The 27,301-nt window shown below is 37.3% G+C and overlaps 1 protein-coding gene across 1 annotated transcript in view; it reads right to left on the bottom strand.

Annotated features, from left to right (window-relative positions):
• The window catches only part of FAM3C (FAM3 metabolism regulating signaling molecule C), a 48,340-nt gene that overhangs the window by 4,553 nt on the left and 16,486 nt on the right, over positions 1–27,301 (bottom strand). Inside the window, exons 3-8 of the mRNA XM_059075073.2 lie at positions 25,516–25,620; positions 17,519–17,548; positions 16,621–16,744; positions 5,911–5,969; positions 4,745–4,795; positions 2,457–2,541 (exon numbers count right to left, since the gene is read on the bottom strand). Coding sequence (XP_058931056.1) covers positions 2,457–2,541; positions 4,745–4,795; positions 5,911–5,969; positions 16,621–16,744; positions 17,519–17,548; positions 25,516–25,620 — 454 coding nt within the window. The remainder of the gene's footprint in view (positions 1–2,456; positions 2,542–4,744; positions 4,796–5,910; positions 5,970–16,620; positions 16,745–17,518; positions 17,549–25,515; positions 25,621–27,301) is intronic.

The raw sequence follows: 27,301 nt of genomic DNA, 5'->3' as shown, positions 1-27,301 counted from the left end.
GGTAGTGTAGTGTAACTAATATATTTATACATAGCATTAATTTTGGAGATACAACTGACCCTTGAACAACATGGGTTTGAACTCCCTGAGTCCACTTACATTGTGCGATGGGTTCAAACTGAGAAAAGGAAGTGTGCAAAAATACAAGGCACATCATGTTACTAATGACATAACTTTTAATACCTACTACCAGGAAGACCTGAGTGCTCAAAATGAGATGAGACTCATACAACTATTGAAGGCCACAGAGAGAACTTTTGCTACCAAGTACAAATAATGAAGGGACCCACTGTTTCACAAGAATCATATAATATCAAGATCAAAGCACAACTGTCTTTTCCAGGGAGGCAAACACTCTTCGATCAACATAAAAAGGGAAAAGTAGTTCAGGAATGTCCATATTAAGTGCTTTAAAATAAATTTAAGCCTCCAGGCCCACACATGTCACACACTTAAATTATTAAGGAACTTATTAATAAAGTCTTCAAGGTTGTGTCTGTTATTTTAGAAGCATCATGGAAAATGAAGATGCTAAGACATTAAAAGTTAGTTAAATATTCCAGTTTTCAAAAAAGACAAGGAAAATTTTAAAAACAATGGTCCAATAAAACTAATTCTAACTCCTAGCAAAATTCTAGAATGGAGTAGAAATTTTAGAATGGATCTCCTGTGAGAATTACACAAAGAAGAAAAGAAAGAGAGGGAGGGCTTCCCTGGTGGTGCAGTGGTTAAGAATCCGCCTGCCAATGCAGGCGACACGGGTTCGAACCCTGGTCCGGAAAGCTCTCACATGCCGCAGAGCAACTAAGCCCGTGTGCTCCACAACTACTGAGTCTGCGCTCTAGAGCCTGCAAGCCACAGCTACTGACCCTGCGAGCCACAACTACTGAAGCCCGCGTGCCTAGAGCCCGTGCTCCGCAACAAGAGAAGCCACTGCAATGAGAAGGCTGCGCACCGCAAGGAAGAGTAGCTCCCACTCGCCGCAACGAGAGAAAGCCCATGCGCAGCAACAAAGACCCAATGCGGCCAAAAATAAATAAATAAATTTTTTAAAAAAAGAAACGAAAGAAAGAGAGGGAGTAGCCGGAAGGAGGCAGGAATAAATAAAGCCAAGTTAACATCATCTCATATATTTCAGATTTAGAAGAGGTTTTGTGGCAGTAGATCAGGTTATTATAATTAGCATCGTTCATGAATTTCAAGTGAGTATCTGATGGTCTCAGAAAATAAAATAATTAAACAGCAACTGAATGGTATGCCTATTAGGATACAGTGGAAACTGTGTGAAAAGTAGTTTCTGCAGTTGATGACTAGATGAATCCCTTGGAGGCGGCCTCCAGCTGGTGGCACACTGCCTGTGGTAAACATGTTTGTCAATGACTTAGATTTAGACACCTGAACGACTCTGGAGAGAGTACGAAGCCTGGGCCAAGGAAACCTCGTAGGACAAATGTCAGAATCGAGACCAAGTGGGCCAATAACAGCAAAGTTAAATTTAACAAGGGTATATGAATATAAAGTCCTTCATTCACATTAAACAAAAGCAACTTCTGAATGGGGAGGAAGACCTGACTTGGCAGTGGTTTAAAAAAAAAAATCTGAGATCAAATGAGAAGATCTGAGAATTTAAGTTGACCAAAAATGTGATGTGACTGCCAAAAGAAAATGAACGCCACACTAGTCTCCATGAATATTAAACGTAATTTCTCAAACATGGTGCGCTAGCATCTCCATTGTACCCTGTACTGGCCAGACCACATCTGGGAACACTATGTCCAACTTGGTGCACCATTTTAAGAGAGACAATAATCACCTAGAGAATGCCCAAGAAACGCAACCAGAGGGTAAAATGACCTAGAAACTTAATACGATAAAAGGTTAAAAGACCCATTACAGTTTTCAAGTGTGTTCACGGAACACACTTCGGGGAATGCCATAAAATAAATGCTACTGAAGACTATTACTGTCAGAGAAAACTATATGGTTGTTAAAAATAGAACATAGGGCTTCCCTGGTGGCGCAGTGGTTGAGAGTCCGCCTGCCGATGCAGGGGTCACGGGTTCGTGCCCTGGTCCGGGAAGATCCCGCATGCCGTGGAGCGACTGGGCCCGTGAGCCATGGCCGCTAGGCCTGCGCGTCCGGAGCCTGTGCTCCGCAACGGGAGAGGCCACAGCAGTGAGAGGCCCGCATACCGAAAAAAAAAAAAAAAAAAAAAAAAAAAAAAAAAAAAAAATAGAACATAAAAGAGTATAACAAACTTCATGTACAATGTGATTCTAATTTCACAATATATCACAATAAATATAAGAAGAAAGCAAAATTAAAAAATGTTAATGGTGTTTATCTGAAAGTTGGATTACTTTGCTCTATATTATAAATTTTTTCATTGAAAACATATTTCTTATATTATTATAAATTATAACTGAAAAGTTGCATAAATTTGAAAGTTTACATACTTGGTTGCTCCATCATCATATGTTCCCATTAAGACTACTGTTCCATCTTGTATGGCCTTCAGAAACTCAATAAATGGGGCCACATCTGAAAAACAAGAAAGGGTTGAGGGTTGGTTTTTTGGGTTTTTTTTTTAAATGACTAAGTAAACATCATGATAATCTCTTAAAAGTTAGTAATATAAAAAATGAAGTGCTTGCAAATCAATAATTTCTAACGTAGAGTAACCAAAAGAAAGACAAATCTTATGAACAGGTTAAAAATTAAGTTTCCCATCAACTTAAAATTTCCCAATCCTGATTCATACTGTGTGTTTTTTATACTGATATTCCAGGGGCTAAATGAAAAAACCATAGCAAAGTCATATTAAAGCATGACTTATGATTTAAAGTAAGAAATTTAGGGGAGCAGGAGAAAGGCTCATGGACTCCCTGAGTACATGGCAAACTGTTTTGCACAGATACTTTTCTAAAAATGAAGACAGAGAACTTTTATTTAATGCACAAAAGGATCTATAATTTTAAAAAATTATATAAATATGTATACAGTTGACCCTTGAACAGGGGTTTGAACTCAGGAGTCCACTTGTAGGCAGATTTTTTTTCAATAAGCACTACAGTACCACATAACCCACACTTGGTTGAATCTGCGGATGCATAACTACAGATATGGAGGGAAAATTATGGAACTTGAGCATCTGAAGATTATGGGTTATCCGTGGAAGGTCCTGGAACCAGTCCCCTGCAGGTACAAGGGACAACTGTATGCACACACACACACACACACACACACACACACACACACACACACACACTGATTTAAAGAAACTCCTGGGTATATCTACTTACTATAAACTAGGGGAAGGAATGTAGGTTAGTTATCACTAAAAGCCAAACTAATTAAGGTAAATATTGCAGTCATTACCTGCTGCATCTAGTATATCAAGATTCATAAGGGCTTAAACACCACTTCAGTGACAATAAACTGATGATGCCAAAGAGGCTGATCAGGTACTGCAAATCATTCTACATCTTGAACTCCTTACAATGTCAGGTTTCCTTACAGCTCCCAAGTCTAATACTACTTCAAAACTGGGTTCCTTCAAATCTACTCAGTTTCTTTCCACAGCAAAGATTCCAAAGATTTTCTCTAACTGAATTCTATCTTAAAATAATAGCATTTTTAATTCAGAAAAAGTGTAACAGAGCAGCTCACAAATCACTTCGATTTAAATCCAAAGATGGCAGTAATTTACAACTTCTTCTTAATTTGAGGAGCATTTCTAGCAGTAGTTAATCCACCTGAGATGAAATACCAGAGCTTCTGGTCACATGACTGGTTTTGGCAATAGTTTTATAAGAGTTTTTCCATGCAATAAGTTTTGGTAGAACCAATTACGCCTTTCGAATCTAAAATTGATGGTACAGTTTAAGTTTACACCGTTTTGACAGCTATGCAAGGTTCTTCTGATCTCATGTAAAAAATAAATAACATATTCATTATCTCATTACGAGTTGAAGAAATATTAGAAAAGCTGAATGGTCTGAAAACAAGATAAATTTCAGGAAGCCTAACAACTGCTGGCTTCCAGGGAATGTACAAAGTGTATGAGGATGGGGAGGTGCAGGGGAGAGCCTCAACTTAGAAAAGAATCAAAAGATAAATCAGTGTTGGCCTTCCTTCTTTCAGGAACATTCTTCTTCAAGGTGCCAGTTCCTTCCCCCTGCATGCTGGTGACTAACTTCCACCTGCTCTTTGAGGAACTTCCAAATTAGGAAGATTATCTGTGGATTGTTCTAAGTCCAGTAAACTAGAAAGGAAATTCCATTCCTTCTCTCAAATATTCATCTACTTGAATAATAATCTTGGTTATAAACTTAGTTTTGAGGCAAAAATCATATGAAAAGAAATCAATTCAGTCAGCTGAGAATGCTTATACTGGTTATGTCCTTCTTCAAATTACTTACTGGTTTTTTTAGAAATTTCAGGCAGAAACCTAAAAGAGGCCGAAGCTTTGAATTAGTTGTCCTGCAAAAAATAGGACTCAGATTTTTTAAATCTCAATTGTGATATTATTGCTCTGAATTACACATCACCAACAGTTTTTATAAAAAGCAATGTATATGCAGTATGACTGATCACTTAAATACAGCTAGACATTCAGTGAAAAGAAAGAGTAATAAAATGAACTAACACAAAATTAGTACCATTATTTTCTCATTAATGGGCTACATTATATTGATGTGATTCAGTGCCAGCAACAGAACACTTATGTGTTATTCATACTTACTTCCTCCCCACATGTCAAAATATCTGGTGTCTATTAGATCTCCTGTTTTTCCTGAAAGAGATTGAATTCACAGCAAATTATGCAACTGAAAATATACTCTACACTATATAAGACAAATGATCTTATCCAATGATTGATGTGAATTCACTAGCAGAGAAAGAATTATTATGACAAATACTTAAAATCTGAACTGTATGCATCTGAACATTTTTTCTAAAAGGGTATTTTTTGAATAGGACTTTCTCACTAATCTTGTAAGCTGAAGAGTAGCAAAGAGAAGTTCACTATTGACTGCAGACCATTTGAAGTTAGATATTTTTCATCCGCATGTGTTACCATCTTCCTTTATTTTAAAATTACCCCAAAATACATAAACCTTTAAAAAAAAAACATGAATCCATGTTATTTTCTATCATCAAAGCCATCTTTCAAAAACATTATATTTAATTCCCTTTGAAAATTTGTTTTTGCTATCAATTAAATAGACAAATATGTATAGAACATTTTATACCTAAGAAAATGAAGAACATAGAAACACAGAAATGTATCTCTTGTGAAAGAAGTAAACAATATTTACCTACACTGTGAACTGGAGAAGGTGGCTGTGGTTTATAATCACCCTATACAGATTTACAAGGGTGACTGTCCCAGAAAGAGAAGACGAGTATGCAGTTGAGTCTCACTTCATGGGTTCATATTTTCAGATGTGATTTTGCAAGAACACTCGAGATGTTCAGGATTCAATGTAGACGATACTGAAAAATTACAATCGACTCCTACTCTTCACTCAGCCCCAAACCCCATCCAATAGTCCACCACGCACTGTCATTCTATAAACCCTCATTCATGTCCATCTATATTATGTTAGGATCCCAAAATCTGCAGCAAGGATTCATCAATTTAATGTTAGACTGGTTGTATCCTGACAATCTCATGGGAAGCTCTCTACTCACTGGACGGCAAGCTGGATGCTTCCAAGAAAGCATGCTATAAATACTGAGATGCAGAGTCTCGACCTACAGTTGGTGTTTTGGGAGGGTGTGGGTAGGGCTTTAATGTCAAGCCTGGCTCTTTCTGACCTGATCTCTTGATATTAGAGTGCATTTTACTTTGTGACATATGACTATCCACTGAGCACATGCATAAGCTAAAATAATTATTCTTACCATTTACCAAGGCCACATTGATCCCTCTTCCAACATTATTCTTAACACCACTCATTAAACTGAAGGGGGAAAGTCAAGACAAATTTAGAATTAGACACTGAACATAAACATACATTAAAGAAATAAAGCCATCCATGACACACACAAAAAAGCTGGGGGTGTTATATATATGTACAATTGTTTAGTACTGCAGTGGAGACTGAAAGGTCTCTACCAAGTCAGAGAAGACAGGCTAACATTGAATAATTTTAAAGCAATGTTCTTAAATAAGATTTAATGAATAGAAATATATATTACAAAGTATTAGTGCTGAAATACTAGACTATTTCTTGCTGCTCTGTGTGTCAGGTTTTGAAATACCATTTTAGAAAATCCCTCAAACATGTGGGCATTTTGCACATAGTCTGTACCATCCTCAAGGGAACAAACAAGGGTAACATCTTTTCTACTTTCTACAATATCAATGTGACATGAGACAGAAGCGAGATGCTACTAAATTTTTTAATAATCGGAGAGCAAGAATAATTTAACTTAATAGTGAACATTCTCTTAGTGATTACCAAGGCAAAATTTCTCAATACCCAGAAGAAGGAATATTGTATTCATATAATTACTGAATCTAACCATAAGACTTGTAATGTCATTCTGTGGTAATCAACCACTAGCAGCTCACAGACCATGACATAAAGATAATAAATACTGTCAAACAGAAGGTATGAATAAAACATTTGCTTGTTATCAGTTCAGTTTGTTGAATTAGAATTATTAAACTAAAACTGTAGGTATCTTTTATTCTAAAAATTCACAGTGATGTGCTGTTCAACGATTAACAATCATTGAGGTTGGTTTGAGGTTGGTGGAGAGGGGGGAGTTGCATATGTGTGAACACACACAACCGTATTCGTATATATATATATTCGTATTCGTATACATCTATCTATCTATTCTTTACCCATCCATCAACAGACATTTAGATTGTTTCTATCTCTTACCTATTGTGAAAAATTACATTCCCAACCAATGACGTAACTTTATTATAAATTTTACTGACAGAAAGGATCTGCAGCACACATTTTACAAATGATAAAATATATACTTTATTATAATTTCACTTAGCCATTGATTCTCACAGAATGTGTTAGGCAATTTTCATAGAACTCATCTGTGCTTAACCTGTGCTTGCAAGTGATGAATGAGTAAAATTCTAATACAAAAGTTGGATGCTATTTCATTTAAAGAGTAAGACAAAGTGAGAAAAAGCTGAAACAGTGAACAATGAAGACATATGTTGGAACTTCCCTTGTCTGTCAATGATGTGTGTGATCTTTTTGTTGCATCATGTAAGAAGTTTTCAAATACTAGAAGACAATTTTCTCAAAAAAAAAGAATAAAATGGCAGGCTGAAGCCCTAACATGTCAACAATCATAATAAATATAAATAGTGCAAACATATCAAATGAAAAGAGAAATTGGCACAGTGGTTAAAATAAGACCCAACTACATGCTGTCTACAAGAAACAAGTAGAAACAACCCAGAAGTCCACAAATTAATGAAAGGATAAAACATGACATATCTATACAATCGAATATTATTCAGCCATAAAAAGGAATAAAGTACTGATACATGATATAACATGGATGAACCCTGAAAACACTATTCTAAGTGAAGAAGCTGATCATACAAAAAATCCACATATTATATAATACCATCTATATAGAATTTCCAAAATAGGTAAATCTATAGAGACAGAAAGTAAACCTGGTGGTTACTTAGGGCTGGTTGGGGGGAAGGGGAGACAGAGTAGAATGGGATGGGAATGGAACAGGAGGGCAATACCTAAAGGACACAGCATTTCTTTCTGAGGTATGATAGTGTTCTAGAACTGACTGTGGTGATGGTTGCACACATCTTTGAATACACTAAAAACCACTGGCTGTATACTTTAAATGAATGTATTGTATGGCATATGAGCTGTATCTCAATAAAGCTGTTTAAACAAAAGAAAGCAGGAGTGGCTATATTAACATCAATTAAAATACCAAGCAACCAAGATACAAAATATGTGAAGCAAACTCAGATAGAACTGATAGGAGAAACAGACAAATCTACAATTACAGTTGGACGTGTCAATACCCCTCTCAACAGGTGATAGACAGAAAATTACAAAGGGTATAGAAGAACTGAACAGCAGCATTAACCAACAGGGTCTAATTGACATTTAAAGAACATTCTACCCAACAACAGCAAAATACACATTCTTTTCAAGTACCCATGGAGCATATACTATGATAGACCATATCATGGGCCATAAAGTAAACCTCAACAAATTTAAAATTGAACTCATACCAAATGTGTCTCCAACCACAATGAAATCAAAATCAAAGATAACAGGAAAATCACCAAACACTTGGAAACTAAGCAATATATGTCTAAATAATCTATGGGTCAAAGAAGCCTGAAGTGAAATTAAAAAATACACTGAAAACACAGCTTATTAAAATTTGTGAGGCATAGCTAAAAGAGTACTGAGATTGAGGAATTTATAGCACTAAGTGCTCACATTTAAAAAGAAAGTTTCAAATTAATAACCTAAGCTCTCATCTCACAAAACTAAAAAGAAACCTAAAGCAAGCAGGAGGAAAGAAATTAAAAAGAGCAGAAATCAAGGGAACTGAAAAGAGAAAAATAGAGAAAAATCAATGAAACAAAAAGCTGGTTCTTTGAAAAGGTCAATAAAATTAACAAACCTTTAATAAGACTGACAGAGAAAAAAAAGACACAAATCACCAATATCAAGAACAAAATGGGGGACTTCCCTGGTGGCGCAGCGGTTAAGAATCTGCCTGCCAATGCAGGGGACACAGGTTCGATCCCTGGTCCAGGAAGAGCCCACATGCCGCAGAGCAACTAAGCCCGTGCGCCACAACTACTGAGGCCGCGCGCCACAACTACTGAAGCCCATGCACCCTAGGGCCCGCACGCCGCAACTGAACCCACACACTGCAACCACTGAAACCCACGCACTCTAGGGCTCGTGCTCCACTACCTGAGAAGCCACCACGGTGAGAAGGCCGTGTACTGCAATCGAGTAGCCCCCACTTGCCGCAACTAGAGAAAGCCCATGTGCAGCAACAAAGACCCAACGCAGCCAAAAATAAATTTTTAAAAAATGAATGAAATGGGATGCCCCTATAGACCCTGCAGATAGCAAAAGGATAATAAAGGAATACTATGAACAATTCCACACTTGTAAATTTGACAACTTAGATGAACTGGACCAATTCCTGAGCTAGTACAAACTAACACAACTCATCCATTGTGAAATAGGTCATTTAAATAGTCCTGTAACTATGAAAAATACTGAATTTGTTTATAAACTCCCCCCCGCCAAAATCTCCAAAGCCCAGAGAGTTTCAGTGGAGACGTCTACCAAATGTTTTTAAAAAAAGAATTAACACCAACTCTACACAAACTCTTTCCAAAAACACAAGTGAAGGGTATACTTCTCAATTTATTCTACAAAGCCAGTATTACAATGATACCAAAACCTACAAGAAAACAACAAACCAATAAGCCTCATTAAAACACAGGCAAAAATCCTTAACAAAACATTAGTAAATGGATTCAGCAGTATATTTAAAAAAAATTATCATAAGCCATGACTAAGTCAGGTTTAGTCTAAGGATGAAAGGTTAATTATTTGAACAGTTAATGTAATCTACTATATACTAACAGGCTTAAGAAAAATCACATGATCATCTCGATGCAGAAAATGCATCTGACAAAATTCAACACCTGTTCATAAAAAGTCTCAGAAAAGTAGTAATAGAGAACTTCCTCACACTGATTAAAAAAAAAAAAAAAAGAAAGAAATCTACAAAAAAACTACTGCTTAACATCATACTCAATGGTGAAAGGCTGAAAGCTTTTCCTCTAAAATTGGGAACAAGTCCAGGATGGCTGCTCTCACCACTACTACCCAACACAGTATTGTAAGTCCTAGCGGACTTCCAAGAAAAGGAAATAAAGGCATATAGATTGGAAAGGAAGAAAATAGAGCTGTCCTTATTTGCAGATGGCATGCTTGTCATCTGCATGTTTGGATAATCCCAAGGAAGCTACAAAAACAAAAAAACCTCTTGCAAGTAATAATTCAGCAACATTACAAGATACAAGATCAACATATAAAAATCAATTGGATGTCAATATACTAATGAACACAAGGAAACTGAAATTAAAAACACAATGTCATCTAGGATTGCTCAATAAAAGGGGGATGCTTAGGTACAAACCTAATAAAGCATGTGTAGGACCTTACGCTGAAAACCACAAAATGGTGATGAAAGATATGAAAGAAGATATAAATAAATGAAACGTGTCATACTCATGGACTGAAAGATTCAACATTGTAAAGATGGTCAATTCTCCATAAATTAACACATAGGTTTAACAAAATTCCCAACAAAATCCCTGCAAGGTTTTTTGTAGATAGAGGCAAGATTATTCTAAAATGTCATATACAAAGGCAAAGAAACTAAAGTAGCTAAAAACAATTTTGGAAAAAAAAAGAGTAAAGTTGGAGGCATCATTCTACCTCATTTCAAGACTTATTCCATAACTAGTATAATCAACAGCATGTGGTATTGGTGGAGGAATAGATATACAGATCAATGGAACAGAGAGTACAAGAAGTGTACCAGTGGAACCAAGAAATGTACTAGTGGAAGTATGGTCAACTTATTTTTTAGCAAAGGAGGAAAAGCAAGTCAATGGAGAAAGGACAGTCATTTCAACAAACTGTAATGAAGCAAGTGAATATCCACAGGCCAAAAAATTGACCCTTAATCTGAATCTTATACTTCATTCAAAACTTAATGTAGACTGGATCACAGATTCATATGTAAAACATAAAGCTATAACAATTTTAGAAGATAATGTAGAGAAAAATCTTTGAAACCTAGGGGTTGTTGAAAAGTTCTTAGGCATAGCACCAATCCATAAACAAACAATAAAGTGTAACCCATAAAAGAAAAACATTGACAAACTGGACTTTATCAAAATTAGTAACTTTGGTTCTGCAAAAGACCCTGGTAAGTGGAATGAAAAGACAAGCTACAGACGGGGAGAAAACAGTTACGAACCACATATCCGACAATAGGATGCATATCTAGAATATACTGAGAACTCAAAACTCAGCAGTAAAAAACCAAACAATCCAATTAGAAAATAGACAAGAGACATGAATAGATATTTCACTGAAGAGAATATACAGGTGGGAAAAAAACACATTAAAAGATGTTCAACATCACTGGACATAAGGGACAGATAATTGAGATACCACTACACACCTATTAGAACTAAAATTTAAAAATAGTGACAATCCCAAATGCAGGTAAATATACAGAGAAACTGGATCTCTCATGCACTGCTGGTAGGAATGTAATATGGAGCAGTCAATGTTTGGCAGTTTCTTACAAAATTAAACATTACACTTAACACACAACCCAGAACTTCTGGGCATTCTATTACAGAGAAATAAAGATGCATTCGAAATTCAAAAATCTCTATATGACTGTTCATAGCAGCTTTATCAATAACAGCCCAAATTAGAAGCACTGAAATTGTCTGGTTGAGGACAACAGGTGATGGATAAACTGTGGTATATCCACACCACAGAATATTAGTCAGCAATAAAATAGGAGCAAATTATTAATACGAACCAGTATTTCAAAAGCATTGTCCTGAGTGAAAAAAATCCAATCTCACATGGTTACATATTGTATGACTCTATTTATATAACACTCTCAAAACATCAAAATGATAGAAATGATAAAAAGATTAGTGGTTTCCAGGGGTCAGTGATGGTGGAGGTGACTATTAGAGGGTATTATGAAAGAGATCTTTGTGGTGACAGAAAAATTCTGTATCTTAATTGCTGTACTGGTTACATGAGTAAAATGACACAGAACCAAACACACACATTATACTAACTGAAAATTTCCTTTCTGATATTATACTATAATTATTGATACATAAGATATATAACCACGTGGAAAAATGGGTGAAGAGCACATGAGACCTCTCTGTACTATCTTTGTAACGGCCTGAGAGTTCTGTAATGTTTTCAAAAATAAAAAGTTAAAAAAAAAACTCTACTCCTAGATCCATTAAAAAAAAGGAAAAGCATAAAAATTTGATTTGTAAAAGCTTAGTAACATTTAACTATTTACCCATACTCATCGCACATCTGTCTTCAAAATTTCACTCGTCCTCTAAAACTTAAATGCAGTTAATAAAACACAGATCTTTTTTATGTGTGTGCAAGACCAGCTGTGAAAGGTGGGCCATAAGAGAACCAAACAAGTCTGCTGTATAAGAGGGAAGTTTCAAAATGCATTTGTTCTGCTTCTTTCAGAAATGTGTTGTAGCCATCACTGATATGAAGAAGCCACAGCTATGATTAACCTGTTAGAGTAATAATTAAGTGTCACGGCGTCTTCTCCAAGAGAGATCATTTGGAGTGTGTGGCTGCGTCTATCAGAGAGCAGAGAAATAAAGGCAACAAAGCAGCGCTATGACATAGGCTTCCCACAAGAGGGCAGTAGTTTATCAAGTTTTAAAAACTAAATTCTATCAGGGGAAACCTACAGCGAGCAAAGGACAAACCACTAAAGATTTTAAATGTATAAAGGTTAGTCACTCTTACTAACACAAGTTGAAATATTTTCTATTATCCTTTACGGATATGAAGGTCGCCCCACCACCGCTCCACACCTGCAGGCAAATAGCTAAAAAAAATGATTATACAATCTATAGATAGATTCTACAACTTTGAATAGAGTTTTGTTTCAAATACCTCCAACGTGTTCTAGCTATTATGTCTTAAAATGATTCGTTTAGAGAAGGGTTTAACAAACTACAGCCCAGGGGTCAAAACTAGCCAGCTGGCTGGCTGGCTGATTTGTTTTACCACTCATGACCTTAGAATGGTTTTTACTTCTTTTAAATGGTTATATTTTAAATGATTATGTAAGTACCTACATAGTATCCTTGATTTTACCTTTTGGACCTCACAGCCCAAAACACTATCTTGCCTCTCAATGTGAAAAAAAAAAATCCCTCAAAATAGCCCACCATATAATTTCTGTGCCAAACATTAAGATTATAATAAAAGGTGAAGTATTATTCCTAATATCAACTTCATATAAACTGAAATCATACGAGTAAATGCCTGAAATAAAAGCTGTATCTTGAATATTAGTAAACTCTATGGGTTCTCTAATAAAAAAGAAAAAGAGCTACAATTCCTTTATTGTGTGACACCTGATAATTTATACCCGGGATTTTCTATTTCTAACTAATGAGAAGTTTGAAATCCATCTTATTCTCCATGATATATCTTGACTGCATCCACTTGTCCTTAAAACCATGACCACGACCCTATCTTACCATCTTTTATCTGTACTGGGGTTTCTAAATCTCAGTCTATGATGATATTATGGACTTGATAATTCATGTGGAGGGGCTGTCGTGTGCACCATAGGAGGTTTAAGAGCATCCCTGGCCTCTATAAGCAGCACCTCCACAGCTCTGATGTCCCCAAATGTTTGCAGACCTCGACAAGTGTCCCCTGGGGAGAAAATCACCCCCACTGAGAAGCAATGATCTGGACTAGTAGTCTCCAAAATGAGTTTGCATATGCTCAGAGCATGTGTAGGAAAATATTAAAATTTCTACTTACGTATTTTTAGTATTCACTTACATATTTCAGTGGGTACAGGCAAAAAAAGTCTCCTGTCAACTCTGTGTGTGTGTGTGTGTGTGTGTGTGTGTGTGTGTGTGTGTGAGGCGGGGGGAGTGGAATTGAAGAGCTATAGCAGCCATGGTAATCACCATCCAATTGCTCTCTTTACTTCTCCAATCATTTTACCCAGCAGTCAGATCATTTTCTTCAATGTAAATAAAGTGATGACATGCCAGAGTTTGAAAACCTTCAGCAACCTCTCAGCACACTCAGAAAAAGATCTCATCTCTTTCCCTGTATGGCCTGTAAGTTCCACTCGCCTAGCCCTTACTTCTCTCCAGCTCTGTCCCATCTTAGGGCCTTGAAGCATGCTCTTCTTTCTGTCTAGAATGGTCTTCCCCCACTCTTCACCTGGCTGTCTTCCTTCTTATCCTTTAGTTCTCAGACTAACATCACTGTCTTAGAGAAATTATTCCCTGACCCAGTCAATCTAAAGTTGGATACCTCGACCTCATCTCACTTGCCCCCGTAAGTATTCTTCACACCTTGCTGATCTGTGCAGCGTGTGCCACAATTTCTAGTTATTTATTTGCATTTACTTCTTAAATATCCACCTCCCTACTAGACTGTATGTTCCATGAAAGCAGGGACTATGCTCAGCAAATATCTGTTGAATAAGTGAATGGAATGAATGACGCTAAGAAAACTTAGACTCTTTCTTTAATATTTTTTGTTGGATAAACTTTCTAGGAGCATGCTATTTAATGTCTCAAATTACCCATTGACTACAAATGAATATGCCATGTATCAATCTGCTTTTATTATTTTTTTCTCTTTTTTTTTTTTGGCCACGCAGCATGCGGGATCTTAGTTTCCCGACCAGAGATCAAACCTGCAGCCCCTGCCAGTGGAAGCGCAGCATCCTAACCATTGGACCACCAGGGAATTCCCTGGAAAAAATTTCAATACAGAAATAGAAAATACTGGAAAAGGTACCAGACTGTGAATTGTCCCTATTTCTCCACTAGGGATCCCTGGCCAATTATTCAGTCCTTCTTCAAGCACTAGATTTCAGAGCCTGAGGCAAAACTGTAAAATCCCATCAATTATTTAACCTCTCATGGGAATGGCAGAATGATTCCTGAAAAGAGGGTGGATAGGTAGCCTGTCTCAATTTTACGGTTAAACGAACTGAAATACAAATTCTACATGACATGCCCACTATGCTAGAACCAAATTCTCTGGCTCTGAGCCCGTACTTATTTTATCAGACTCCACTGCCTACATACATATGCTTCTCTCTTCTTTTTAACCTGTTCTAATCTGCGAATAGAGAACCTGCTAGTCTTCATTAGAGTTTGATCTCTTCTTCTTTGCATTAAAACATTCATGCTGGGGCTTCCCTGGTGGCGCAGTGGTTGAGAGTCCGCCTGCCCATGCAGGGGACACGGGTTCGTGCCCCGGTCCAGGAAGGTCCCACATGTCGCGGAGCGGCTGGGCCCGTGAGCCATGGCCGCTGAGCCCGCGTGTCCGGGGCCTGTGCTCCGCAACGGGAGAGGCCGCAACAGTGAGAGGCCCGCAAAAACAAAAAAACAAAACAAAACAAAACTTTCATGCTTCAAGGCGTCAGAGGTGTCTAAAGACAATCTACCATGGGCTGGGCATTCTAAGAAAACTTGTGCTTATTATTCAGAATCAAATTTCCAGCCCCTTTAGCCAAACAAGGTGAAAAACTCGAAAATGGTGAATGGGAACATTCTAAGGTAATGGGAAGGATATTATTTAATGCAAAGTCTACTAACTTCTAAAATCCAAGTGCTTTTTAATTCAATTCAGTAAAGCAAGACTATTATGAGACATCAGAGGACAATGGATTAACAATGGATTATCATCAGCATGAGGAAAAAGGAAATGAGTAGGGATCTTAAAGATCACCTAGCTCAAGCCTTTAATTTATAAGAAAAGTGTTATTTTAAGACGCTGAATAACCTATGCATGGTTAACTGAAAAGGGGGTTAGGATAAAAATGTTAGCGCTTCTATATTAAAAAGAAAAGACACACAAAATGCTGGGAAAAACTGCCTCATTTCCTTCTATCTGTAAAATTACCTCACTCTTTAGTCTACATATTAATGGTACATATATTATTTTATGCGAAGCTTAAATAAGCTCACGTATCTAATTTTTCAGGCAAGACCAGATTAAAAGCAACCAACTAAAAGTAAGGTTTGCAACTTCACAGGCCAGAATTTCACAATCAAGTGACAACGGACACTGGGGTAGGAGGCTGAAAAAAAAACCTAAAAGTATACTTTGTAGAGCATCTCAATTCAGTTTAGTGGCAAGCAATTCTGGGCCACAACAGACTTGAGGTTATTGCTGGGTTATTTCATACTTCAACAAGCAGCATTCAAACATTTAAGATGAAAGATGTTGGTTTGTAAGATTAAGTGTTCATTATCTAGGGCAGTGCTATCTATTTGACAAAAACGGTCCTATTTGGACTTCTTTGCAGCGATGGAAATGCTTTCTGTCTGTGCTGTTCAGTTGGGTAGGCACAAGCTGCCTGTGACTATTAGCACTTGAAATGTGGCTGGTGTGACTGAGGAACTGAACTTTTAATTAATTTAAATGAATTAACTTTTCCCCTATTACTTAAGAATCAAAATTAAATAGCCACCTGTGTCTATAACTACCAGTTGGGATCTAGAGAATTCACTCAGAGGAAATCTCTCATCTTTACACGAAGCTGAATAAATGCTATGTTCTTATGTCACTCTTAATATGGAATGTAAGAACCTTAAGACTCCTTAAATGAGTGGGGAAAAATTGTATAATGGAAATGGAAATCACTTTTCTTTAGTAAAAGCATGCCCAACACATTTTCAAAGGATCCATTAAACTCAGGTTCAATTTGCTAAAATTTAATAGCACACGTTATACTTCCAAATTGATAAATACTTACACATTGTCTTCCAGGCAGATTTTGGGTCCTACCACATTAGCTGCTCCACTTGCCATTTTAAAAGCAAAATGCTTCTCGGGGCAAGCTTTTGAGATCCCACATTTATATCTGGGAGGTTTTGTAGCTTTGGAGAGAAAAAAAATTTTTTTAAAGAAAACAATGTTAACAGACTCTGTATTTAGTTTGTTTCATATCTCAAACCACAAAGGGCATTATGCAAAACACCAAGATATACATATCTTAAACAACATGCTAGTTTGTGTTTTTTCCTGAGAGTTTCAAAGAACTTCAAAAACAAAACAAAACCGAACCTCCTAGGAAAGAAGCTAACAATTAACATAAATGGAACAAGTAACATGATCTTCATGAGGGTAAATATATTTTATCTAATTATTTTTAAGCTTATTTTAAAAAACCAGGATGGGGGTGGTCTGGAATTGTTACTTTGCATTTCCAGTCCATATATGCAAAATAAATGGACAGTAAAAAGCCTGATGCATCACTGAGTATCTGCTCACATACTAGTTCTAACTAGGAATTCTTTTTTTTTTTTAACATCTTTATTGGAGTATAATTGCTTTACAATGGTGTGTTAGTTTCTGCTTTATAACAAAGTGAATCAGCTATACATATACATATATCTCCTAACTAGGAATTCTTTTACACACTTTCTGTACTTATAATACTGAAGCTAAAAAACACTAATGGAACAAAATATCCATTATAAATACATACCCAAAATATTGAGCTGTCCAATCAAATAGCTTCCTTAAAACTTAATAATTTCTAAAATCAGTTTTGCTCACATTGAACTATATCCATTGTTTAAATATAGGTTCTCATATGCCTAAGAGAAAAAGAATAAACCATCTGCAAAATATTGAGATGAAATACTTACAACGTGCAACTGCGTCCAATGCTGACCTTGCTAAGGAAAAAAAAGTTATCTTCGTTAGAAAGAATAAAGCTGTTGCCAAGTATCACTTTTAAACATGTGTGGAGCTAATAGGCCTATAAAAATGTGTTTGAATTATTGCTTAGTATACAATACATAAAACATGAATATCACTTTAGAGAAAAAGCGAGAAAGTCACTTTAGGCTACATAATTCACTACAAACAGTTATGTAGAGGAATTATGGAGGGTGTTATTTTATTATTGATAGAGCACTTTGTTTTTACCTTTACATTTTATGTTTACTTTTAGTTATGATAAATTTAAATCCCAATCAGAAAGTTACTCTACAAGCTTAACTTTTTTTTTTTTTTTTTTTTTTTTTTTTTGCGGTATGCGGGCCTCTCACTGTTGTGGCCTCTCCCGTTGCGGAGCACAGGCTCCGGACGCGCAGGCCTAGCAGCCAAGGCTCACGGGCTTAGTTGCTCCGCGGCATGTGGGATCTTCCCGGACCAGGGCACGAACCCGTGTCTCCTGCATCGGCAGGCGGATTCTCAACCACTGCGCCACCAGGGAAGCCCGGCTTAACTTTTTTAAATTCATTTTTTATTTCTTTCCAGCTTTCTCCAGATATAGTTGACACATAAAATTGTGTAAGTTTAGGTGCACAACACTTTGATATGATACATTTATAAACTTCAAAATGATTACCACGATACCGGTACATATAGTGGTATAATACTACACCCCAATAATAGTAGCTAGTTCCTTTATCCCATTACCTACTTACCACTTCCTTTTTGTGGTGAGAACATTTAAGATCCACTCTTTCAGCAACATTCAAGTATATGACAGTATTATTAGCTTATAATCACCATGTTGTACATTCAATCCCCAAACTTGTTAATCTTATAACTGGGAGTTTGTACCCTTTGAGCAATGTCTCCTCATTAACTCTGCCCCCTCCCAACACCTGGTAACCAGCATTCTTTTCTGTTTCTCTGAGTTTGTTCTTTTTAGATTCCATACATAAGTGATATCATACAGTATTTCAAACTTCCCTTTAAATGAGTTTAAATATATACTTGGTGACTATTAGGGTGTTTAAAAGTTGTTGCTGCTGTATGGTGTAGTGTACATATGCATATAAAGTCCTATCTATCTCAGAGGTTAGGCTAAGAGATTTGGGGAGTGGGAAGAACAAGAGGGATAGTGGTGGTAGGAAGCTTTAATTTCCCTAAAATAGAAATGTATTAGGTATAATAATAATAATAAAAGGTCATTACTAAGAGTTTTATCATTTATCAGTTCAAGGAAGCCAGAATTTTCTGATCAAATCTTCACCTGAATGCAGTAGCAGTAGATGTCAACCTGGACATCTACCCTTAGAGTTTTGTAAAAGCACAAACATCTGATCCCAGCCCAGGAGATTACAATTCAGATCGTCAATAGTATTGTGGATAGCCTTTTCCTGATTTAACTAATAAGCATGCAGTGTTATAAATGTTTGCCAGCTGTTTGACTATAAATAGTCACTTAGTTTTTAGTTCTGTACTATTTTAGATAACTGCGAATTTCCTGTAAAACCAGTACTGAAACTGGAGAACAGAATGTTAAAGCTGAAAATAATATGTAAATGTTTAAAAACAGGAAAACGACTAAGTAAAGAAAGGTCATTAACTCTACAGAACACTCAGAATATTATGCACCGTTGAAGTCATAAATGCAATGCAGTCACATGGGAAAAGTTTAATGCATGGAATAGAGCAAAAAACAAACTTTATCTGTGAGTACTAAATATATTCATGGATAAGGACGAAGACTTGAAGGAAACAAAAAATGATCAATTAGTAAATTAGGGTGCTGGGGCTTATTCTTTCAATTTCCTTAATTATATCATTTTTCCTTAATTATGTCACAAAAGGGAAAAATAATTCTAGAGACCATTCGGTCCAATGCTCTCACTTTTGTAACTGAGAAAATGAAAGCCAGAGAGTGACTAGCAACCAGTGATTAGCAGCATGTAGACTAGAAAGTCTTGGCAATTCCCTGGTGGTGCAGTGGTTAAGAATCCGCCTGCCAATGCAGGGGACACGGGTTCGAGTCCTGGTCCGGGAAGATCCCACATGCCGCAAGCAACTAAGTCCGTGCTCCACAACTACTGAAGCCTGCGTGTCTAGAGCCCGTGCTCCGCAACAAGAGAAGCCACCACAATGAGAAGCCCGCGCACCGCAGTGAAGAGTAGCCCCCACTCTCCGCAACTAGAGAGAGCCCGCGTGTGCCCAGCAATGAAGACCCAATGCAGCCAAAAATAAATGAATAAATAAATAGATAAATAAATAATAATAATAAAGAAAATCTCAATTTCACTTAGACTTAAACAAACATGAATCATCAGGCTCAGATGTTAAGATGCTTACGGAGGAACATTATTCAAATCAGGAATGCTGGCATACCCAACTTATGATAGCCAGATACGGAGAAGACAGTGGGATCAAAACAGGGGTAAGATAACAGCTCATTCACATATGTGGGGCACTCTATCAAGTACTTTTGCATGTATTGTTGATTTGCCCATCACCTCTGTCTTAAAGAGAAAGAAACTGAGAACAGATAGGTTTAGTGACTGGATTTGTTCTACGCATAATTAGTAATCGGCGGAGCCAGTTTTCAAAGCCATATCTCATTCTAGCACCCAGACTTATATTCACCCCCTCACACAAAATGGGACTGTCTGAGGTCTAAAGATCACAGGTATAAAAACCACTAGTCCTGCTAGTAGCAGGAAGCAGGATAGGGAACTTTCAGAACCATCCTTCTGACTGCAGAGTGGAGAACAGACTGCAGAGGATTCACGACTCGAGACAAGGAGTCCATAAGGACAAGGATGCTGCTAAGGTAATCCAGGTAAAAAAGGGTAGCAACCTGAACAAAAGCAGTGACTGTGGGTTTGAAAGAAGTAGACAGGCTCAGAACAACTAAGGCTGTGGAACAGACCAGATGGAGGGGTGATAGAAAGGGAGGAATCAAGTTTACCTCTCAGACATTTGCCTTTAGAAGCATTCATTTATCCATTTACATGAGCCAAGGAACAAAAACACTGTCTCTCACTCAAGATGTTTGTTATCTAGTGAGGAGACAGGGAGTGGGATGGGCGCTGAGCTCTCTGTGGACCTGTTAATTTTAAGACACTTGGAGAAGACCCAGGCAGAAGTCTAGAGGCCAGCTGTAAATGAGACCTGGGATGAAGATATAAACTGGAAAACTAGCAAATGATGAGGCCACACAAAGGGAGGATTTAAAATGAGGAGAGGGCTGCTGAGGAGAGAAATCTTAGAGACATTAATCATCAACTAACACTCAGAGGAAGAGTGTGGCTGAGGAAAAGGAGACAGAAGGAAAACCAGGGATGAGCCTCTAACATGGTCAAACAGGTGTGACTGGAAAACTTAAGCGATATTAATAAATAAATAATAAATCAATGCAACTCAGTTTAAACAACTTTACTGGGATAAAATTTGGGGTAAATGTTTCTTAATCATCAGACTTTTGAGAAATAATATCACCTCCACTTAATTTGTGTAAGAGTAAGGGGAGAAGATGCTCAAAGGAAAAAAAAAAAAACCTCTCGTGGAAAACTTTTCAGATTAAAACAAATTTTATCCAACATGCATCACAAGCAAAAGCTCTCTATTTGGCCTGCAGTTCTGAGAATTGTAACACCTGGAGGCCAAAAAGGTAAATTTTCATAAATAAAACAGGATGTTTTCCACATGTAGAGTATGGGCACAACATACAAACACAAAAATCCCTCCTTTTCTGCAACTTTCATTTCTCAAACTACCTTGATAGCTTTAATTCTTAATGCCTTTCAATATATTCAGCTTTTCACTTCAAGAAATGACAATAAACATTTGGTTTTACCAGTGAATGTCTTTCAACAAGCCAGGCTAAAGAAATCCAATAGAACTACTTTGTACTTTAGTTTTTAATAATGTCTCAAATAATTTATATGTATACACTATTTCAGTGGTTTAAATATGAAAAGTAAAAATAAATCGACTAAAGAGAATATTAAGTACTTACTGCAAAAATATTTTGGACTGTTTTCAGTACATTTAGTAGCTGTTAAGTATCCATATTGATACTTAACACTTTAACACTATGTTAAACCATAATCATAACTAAGACTGGTAGACTGTACCCATGTTGATATCCTAGTGTGACACTGTATGTAGCTTTATAAGACGTTACCAATGAGAAACTGAGTAAAGGGTATGTAGGATCTCTCCATATTATTTCTTACAAATGCATGTGAATCCACAATTACCTTAAAATAAAAAGTTTTGTTAAAAATTGTTTAAAAAAATCAGAATCTATTTTGGTTATTTCAACTACTAATTGCAGGCAAAATTTTTCTTTCTTCCTTTCTAGAAATGTTTTATTTTTCTAAAACAGTACTATATAATCAACTTGAATGTAAATTTACATAAACTATCAAGTAAGTTATTATATCAACAAGTTGAAAAATGGGAAAAGTTCACCACCAAAAGAACTATAGTTAATCTCATGGGTCCCTCCAAGATACTGATTATAGAAACAATCTTAATGTCGAGTTAAACTTAAGTTAGATGCTAAACAAATGGCAAACACCACCATATCTTCATCTTTGCTGAATTATTCTGAAATAAGAATTTAAAATAACCACACAAATTAAATTTTCACCAATTCAATAGACTGGAATCCAAAAAGGTTTTGTGGATACAAAACATAACTTCAGTTGTCATAACTTCAGTTATGACAACAAAATAAACCATCTGCCCTAAGAATGCCTAAATTAAATAGCTAAAACATACACAATAAAAACTTGCACGTTCGTAACATTAGGAAAAATCAAAATGAAAATTAAGAAAGACGACTCTCCTAGTTAAAGTAGCTCAGTGTTTGTTCATAGCTGACGACCAGTGGCTTGTCAACTAATAGAGCTTTAAATGAATCCCACTTTGAAAATACTCTTCCTCCCCACGTAAAAATCCTAATCCTCAATTACCTATATTCATTTTCCATTCAATCAGCATTTATTATGTACAGGACCCAGCGCTAGATGCTAGGTGAGTCACTAAGATATTATTGTTCTCAACATTCGTTCTCCAGTAAGGGAGGCCGAATACATGAAAAAGAATAAAAGAAATTCTATAATGTAAGGCAGAATAAAATCAGGCCAAACTGAGATATAAGTACTATGCATTGTAACGGACAGTTCAGAAAAAGGAGAAGCATTCTAACAGGGAAAAGAGGGAGACTAAAATACAATTTCTCCCAAGAAGGGGCATTTATGCAGTTCTGAAAAATGAGAAGGATTAACAGATGAAGAGGAGATGAGAAAGAGGTGCAGGGTGAGGAAGCATGAACAAAGGCTGAGGTAGGCAAGGACAGGACAGGGTTTGTGTCTGTAGATCACGTGCACAGGGGCACAGCCAGCGCGGGGGGAGGGAGGGCAAGAAGGGTGGGGGAGTACAGGTGGGGAAGGCAGAGGCAGGCTGGGGACTGCGTGCCATCCTAGCAGGGAGTTCAGATTTTACTCTCCACTGAAATACTAAAGCTTCAAGAGTTTTAAGAGAATTGCTCTGGCAGTGGTGACATAGGCAGATATCAAAGATAAGAAATAGATCCAAGGGGCTTCCCTGGTGGCGCAGTGGTTGAGAGTCCGCCTACCGATGCAGGGGACACGGGTTCGTGCCCCGGTCCGGGAGGATCCCACATGCCGCGGAGCGGCTGGGCACGTGAGCCATGGCCGCCGAGCCTGCGCGTCCGGAGCCTGTGCTCCGCAACGGGAGAGGCCACAACAGTGAGAGGCCCGCGTACCGCAAAAAAAAAAAAAAAAAAAAGAAAGAAATAGATCCAAGAACATCCCCGTAATGTCCAAATAAACCATCCAGACTAGAGATGAAAATCCAAACCAGGGAAACACTGTGGCCACACCCAGCCTCTTCTCTCTGAAAACAGTGGGCCTTTTTCCAAAGTACATTTTCATTTGTACCAGTGGTCCCGTGGCCCCCTTCTCTCCAGGATCATCCTTTCCCTCGCTGTTTAATCTCTTCCCATTGATTTGTAATTCACTGACGCTTTGCCCGAGGCCTATAGAGAAGTGAAAACCTCTCTATTACTTCAAAAAAGAAAAAAATGTTCAACTTACTTCTGCCTCAAGCTACCATCCCCACAGTTGGCGTTCCCTTACCATCAACCTTACTTAGAAGAATTAGGTACAGCACATTGTTTCCACAGCAACACTGAACAAGTCCTCAATGCCTTCCATGTTTTTGTGCCCCATTCTTCAACCGAAACCAGCTGCGCTCTCAAAGGACCCCAGGCTGGCCCTTTGCAGTAACAGACGCACACAGCACAGAAGTCAAGACAATTCTCACTACACTTTGCAACAACTATTCTATGCTCGATCCTGGATACTTCATTTTAAGATGGGTGCCAAAAAATTGACAGGAGGAAAATAACCAGTGCATTAAGAAGAATGGTTCAAAGGGAGGATTTGGGGGCTTCCCTGGTGGCACAGTGGTTGAGAGTCCGCCTGCCGATGCAGGGGACGCGGGTTCCTGCCCCGGTCCGGGAAGATCCCACATGCCGCGGAGCGACTGAGCCCGTGAGCCATGGCCGCTGGGCCTGTGCGTCCGGAGCCTGTGCCCCGCAACGGGAGAGGCCACAGCAGTGAGAGGCCCGCGTACCACAAAAAAAAAAAAAAAAAAAAAAAAAAAATCCAACAAAGGGAGGATTTTGTAACTTGATAAGATGAAAACTTGTAAAAAGATGGCATGGAGGAGAATAACCACAACTTAACTATTTAAGAGATCATTAATGTGGAAGAGGAGCTCCAGCAGGTAGAGGCAAGATCAGTGGATTGAAATTACTTGGGAGAATAAAAGGCAGAATTCAGTGCAATACAAGGAAGTACTTTTAAGTAGTCATTGTAAGAAAAGTCACCTGAAAATGTACAGAAATGAAAAGATACAGAAACTGAGGACTACATGCCAGAACTGTCTAAAGCCTGATACCTAGTATATGGTCCAGGGATGGGAAATCAGCATCACCTGGGATCTTGTTAGAAATGCAGACTCTCAGGCCCCATCCCAGACACTGAATCATAATCAGAATCTGCATTTATCAAGATTCCCTAGAGATTCCTTTGACACAAAGTTTGAGAAACACTGGTTTAAGGGAGTCTTGAAACTAGATGTGAGAGGGAATGTATTAGGTCTTACATTAATTTACGGAAAGCAAAACTCACCAACTATTCCAGAGATCTCAAGGTTGTTTCATTCGATTTCTGCCTACTAGGTCAAAATACTGTTTCTAGGTTTCAGAGTCTGACCTTTCATGAGTTATTTTTTAATACTTTAAACAGTGCTCAGCCAAAGCTTATTCAAGCATTTCAAATGTTAACTTATTTTATCAACTTAAAGATTTTGTTTAAAACTGAATTAAGGCAGCTTGTCGTGGTACTTTTACAACATAGCCATCAAATAAATTGCTAAAACGAAAAATGGTGCAGAAGGAAAATAAGGGTAGGAAAGCAAGATGGATTTCTATGGCTGGTATTTAAAATGCATTATCATGACTCCTAATCACTTGCTAACTGAGGGTTAAATTTGGTTCCAAGTTTTTAAGCAGCCAACTCAAATAGGGTGTGATATCTTCTAGCATGTGCATTTAGAATGCCATGAATAATGTCCCTAGGCATGCATAAAATAGGCCCCATTAAATATATTCAAAATGTTGAATAGAAGATTCATGCTTTATATTGAATTAATTGTAAGATTTTCTATTGTATATTTTAGAATATTCCAATGAATCACACTTACCAATATAATTTCATTTTCTGTTCTAGACAGCCTAAACAGCAGAGTAACTCAATGTTGCTAACTGGTAAAAATTTAAAGACAATCTCATCCCAAATAAAATTTAAGAAAGGGAAAAAGAAATAAAACTTACCAAATAGATTTCCTAAACTTGCATCCATTTTTATTTCAAATACTTGAGAAATAACATAGAATGTCAGTAAAAATACTGCCACAGCTACCACCAACTTTGCAGCACCTAGATAAAGGGCAGAAATAATTCAACATAAGCTTATGAGCCCACAGAATTTTTAGTTATGCATTTCCATGAAAAACATAAGTGTATTTTAAAAATTCTTAAGACTAACAAATATCTACTTCTTATCTACTGGATCTTAACTTTACTTGAGTTACAACAAAAACTGTACCAACAATCCATTTTGATTGATTTTTCTGATCAAACAATTATGAGATTGTCTAGCAAGCCAGACACAGGACTGCCTGAGTCATCTGCTTAGCTTTCTCATGGAAAAAAAAAAAATGACCTGCTATCAGCTTCTGGCTGACTACAGAAAAGTATCAAGGCTAATGGAACACCACCACCAAGTATGTGGGATGACACATTCTCAATCCTTTTCAATGATAAAGGGCAATACAAGACAGAGAGGATACAAAAACACTGAACCTTCCAGAGATACTAAGGATGTCCACTCGGCAAGGAGTTCTCAAGTGAAATGTAACAGGTTTACTGTCCTCACCAACCCACATATCTCTTGAAGCACACAAGTGCTCCTGGTATGGTGAACAACGAAATATCTCCCCTCACACTTAATACCAAAGTTTAAGACATGCCTTCCCCACTCCTGTAGGACGTAATTGGGCACCTATCACATTTAACATGGTTACATGGTAAGCTCTGTGAACAGACTCTTAGTCTCCCATACCTTTATATGTTTAATTATTTCTGAGTGCCTTACAAATAATTAGCACTGCTACTAACTAATTAACTGCTTAATATGAATTATCACTTGTCTTTCTTCTCCACAGCTAAGCAAATCTAGGAAAGAAAAAGTACAAGATACGAAAGGACATGAAAAATGACAGGAAAGAAACATCATCTTCTTACTCTCAGAATTTCAGAGCCATCTCATTAGGCTACTCAGAAACAATATTAATATTTGCCTATATAATATCCATTCCCCTCTCTTACCAGAAGTTTAATTTATATTGATCTAAAAGATCAGCAGTCATTTCACTATCCTTAAGGAAACAAAAGCCCACAAGTGAGGCAACTGCCCAAGATTACAGATATCTTAAGGGCAGCACAAGGACAGGAATCCAGGGATCCTGACAGAGCCCAGTGCTTTGTAAGGTTCTCCACTACCATCAAATTACCACATTCTTCAGGGAAACTATCAAAACTCAACTTACTGGATAAGGAAGAGCACAGAAGGACTGTGTTCATCCTCATTTCATAAACGTAGAGACTGGGGCTGTATCCTCACGGGGAAGGGAAATGAATGAACTGACGATGCTCAGGAGGGCTGACGAGGCTGAGAAGCAGGAGGTTCTCAGAGCTACTCATTTTTATTTAGAGACGCTCTATAAATATAGAATTGAGATGGCAAGGAGGAAGCCTAACTACTAAACCAATCAATTCCCCGCCTCCTGTTCTGTTCCTTCTCCCCCTTCCAAAACTGCTTCCTCTTTTCATGGAAAAGACTCTGACAAGTACAGGTTTCTGGTAACTGACTATACTGCTGAACTGAATGAATAAGTGTTTTCAGGACTCTAATGGAAAACGGATGAATTCATAAAAGTGCTAACAAAAGATCAAGATGAAAAAAATTAATTACATGGGACTGAGTGAACTGATGAGGATGATTACAATTTTTGTGACTTTTTGTTTGAATAAAAAGAAAAAAAAAAGAGTGACTACA

This window comes from Kogia breviceps, chromosome 9 (assembly GCF_026419965.1).
Source record: "Kogia breviceps isolate mKogBre1 chromosome 9, mKogBre1 haplotype 1, whole genome shotgun sequence".
Lineage (NCBI taxonomy): Eukaryota > Metazoa > Chordata > Mammalia > Artiodactyla > Physeteridae > Kogia > Kogia breviceps.
This window is presented reverse-complemented; position numbering and strand designations above follow the sequence as displayed.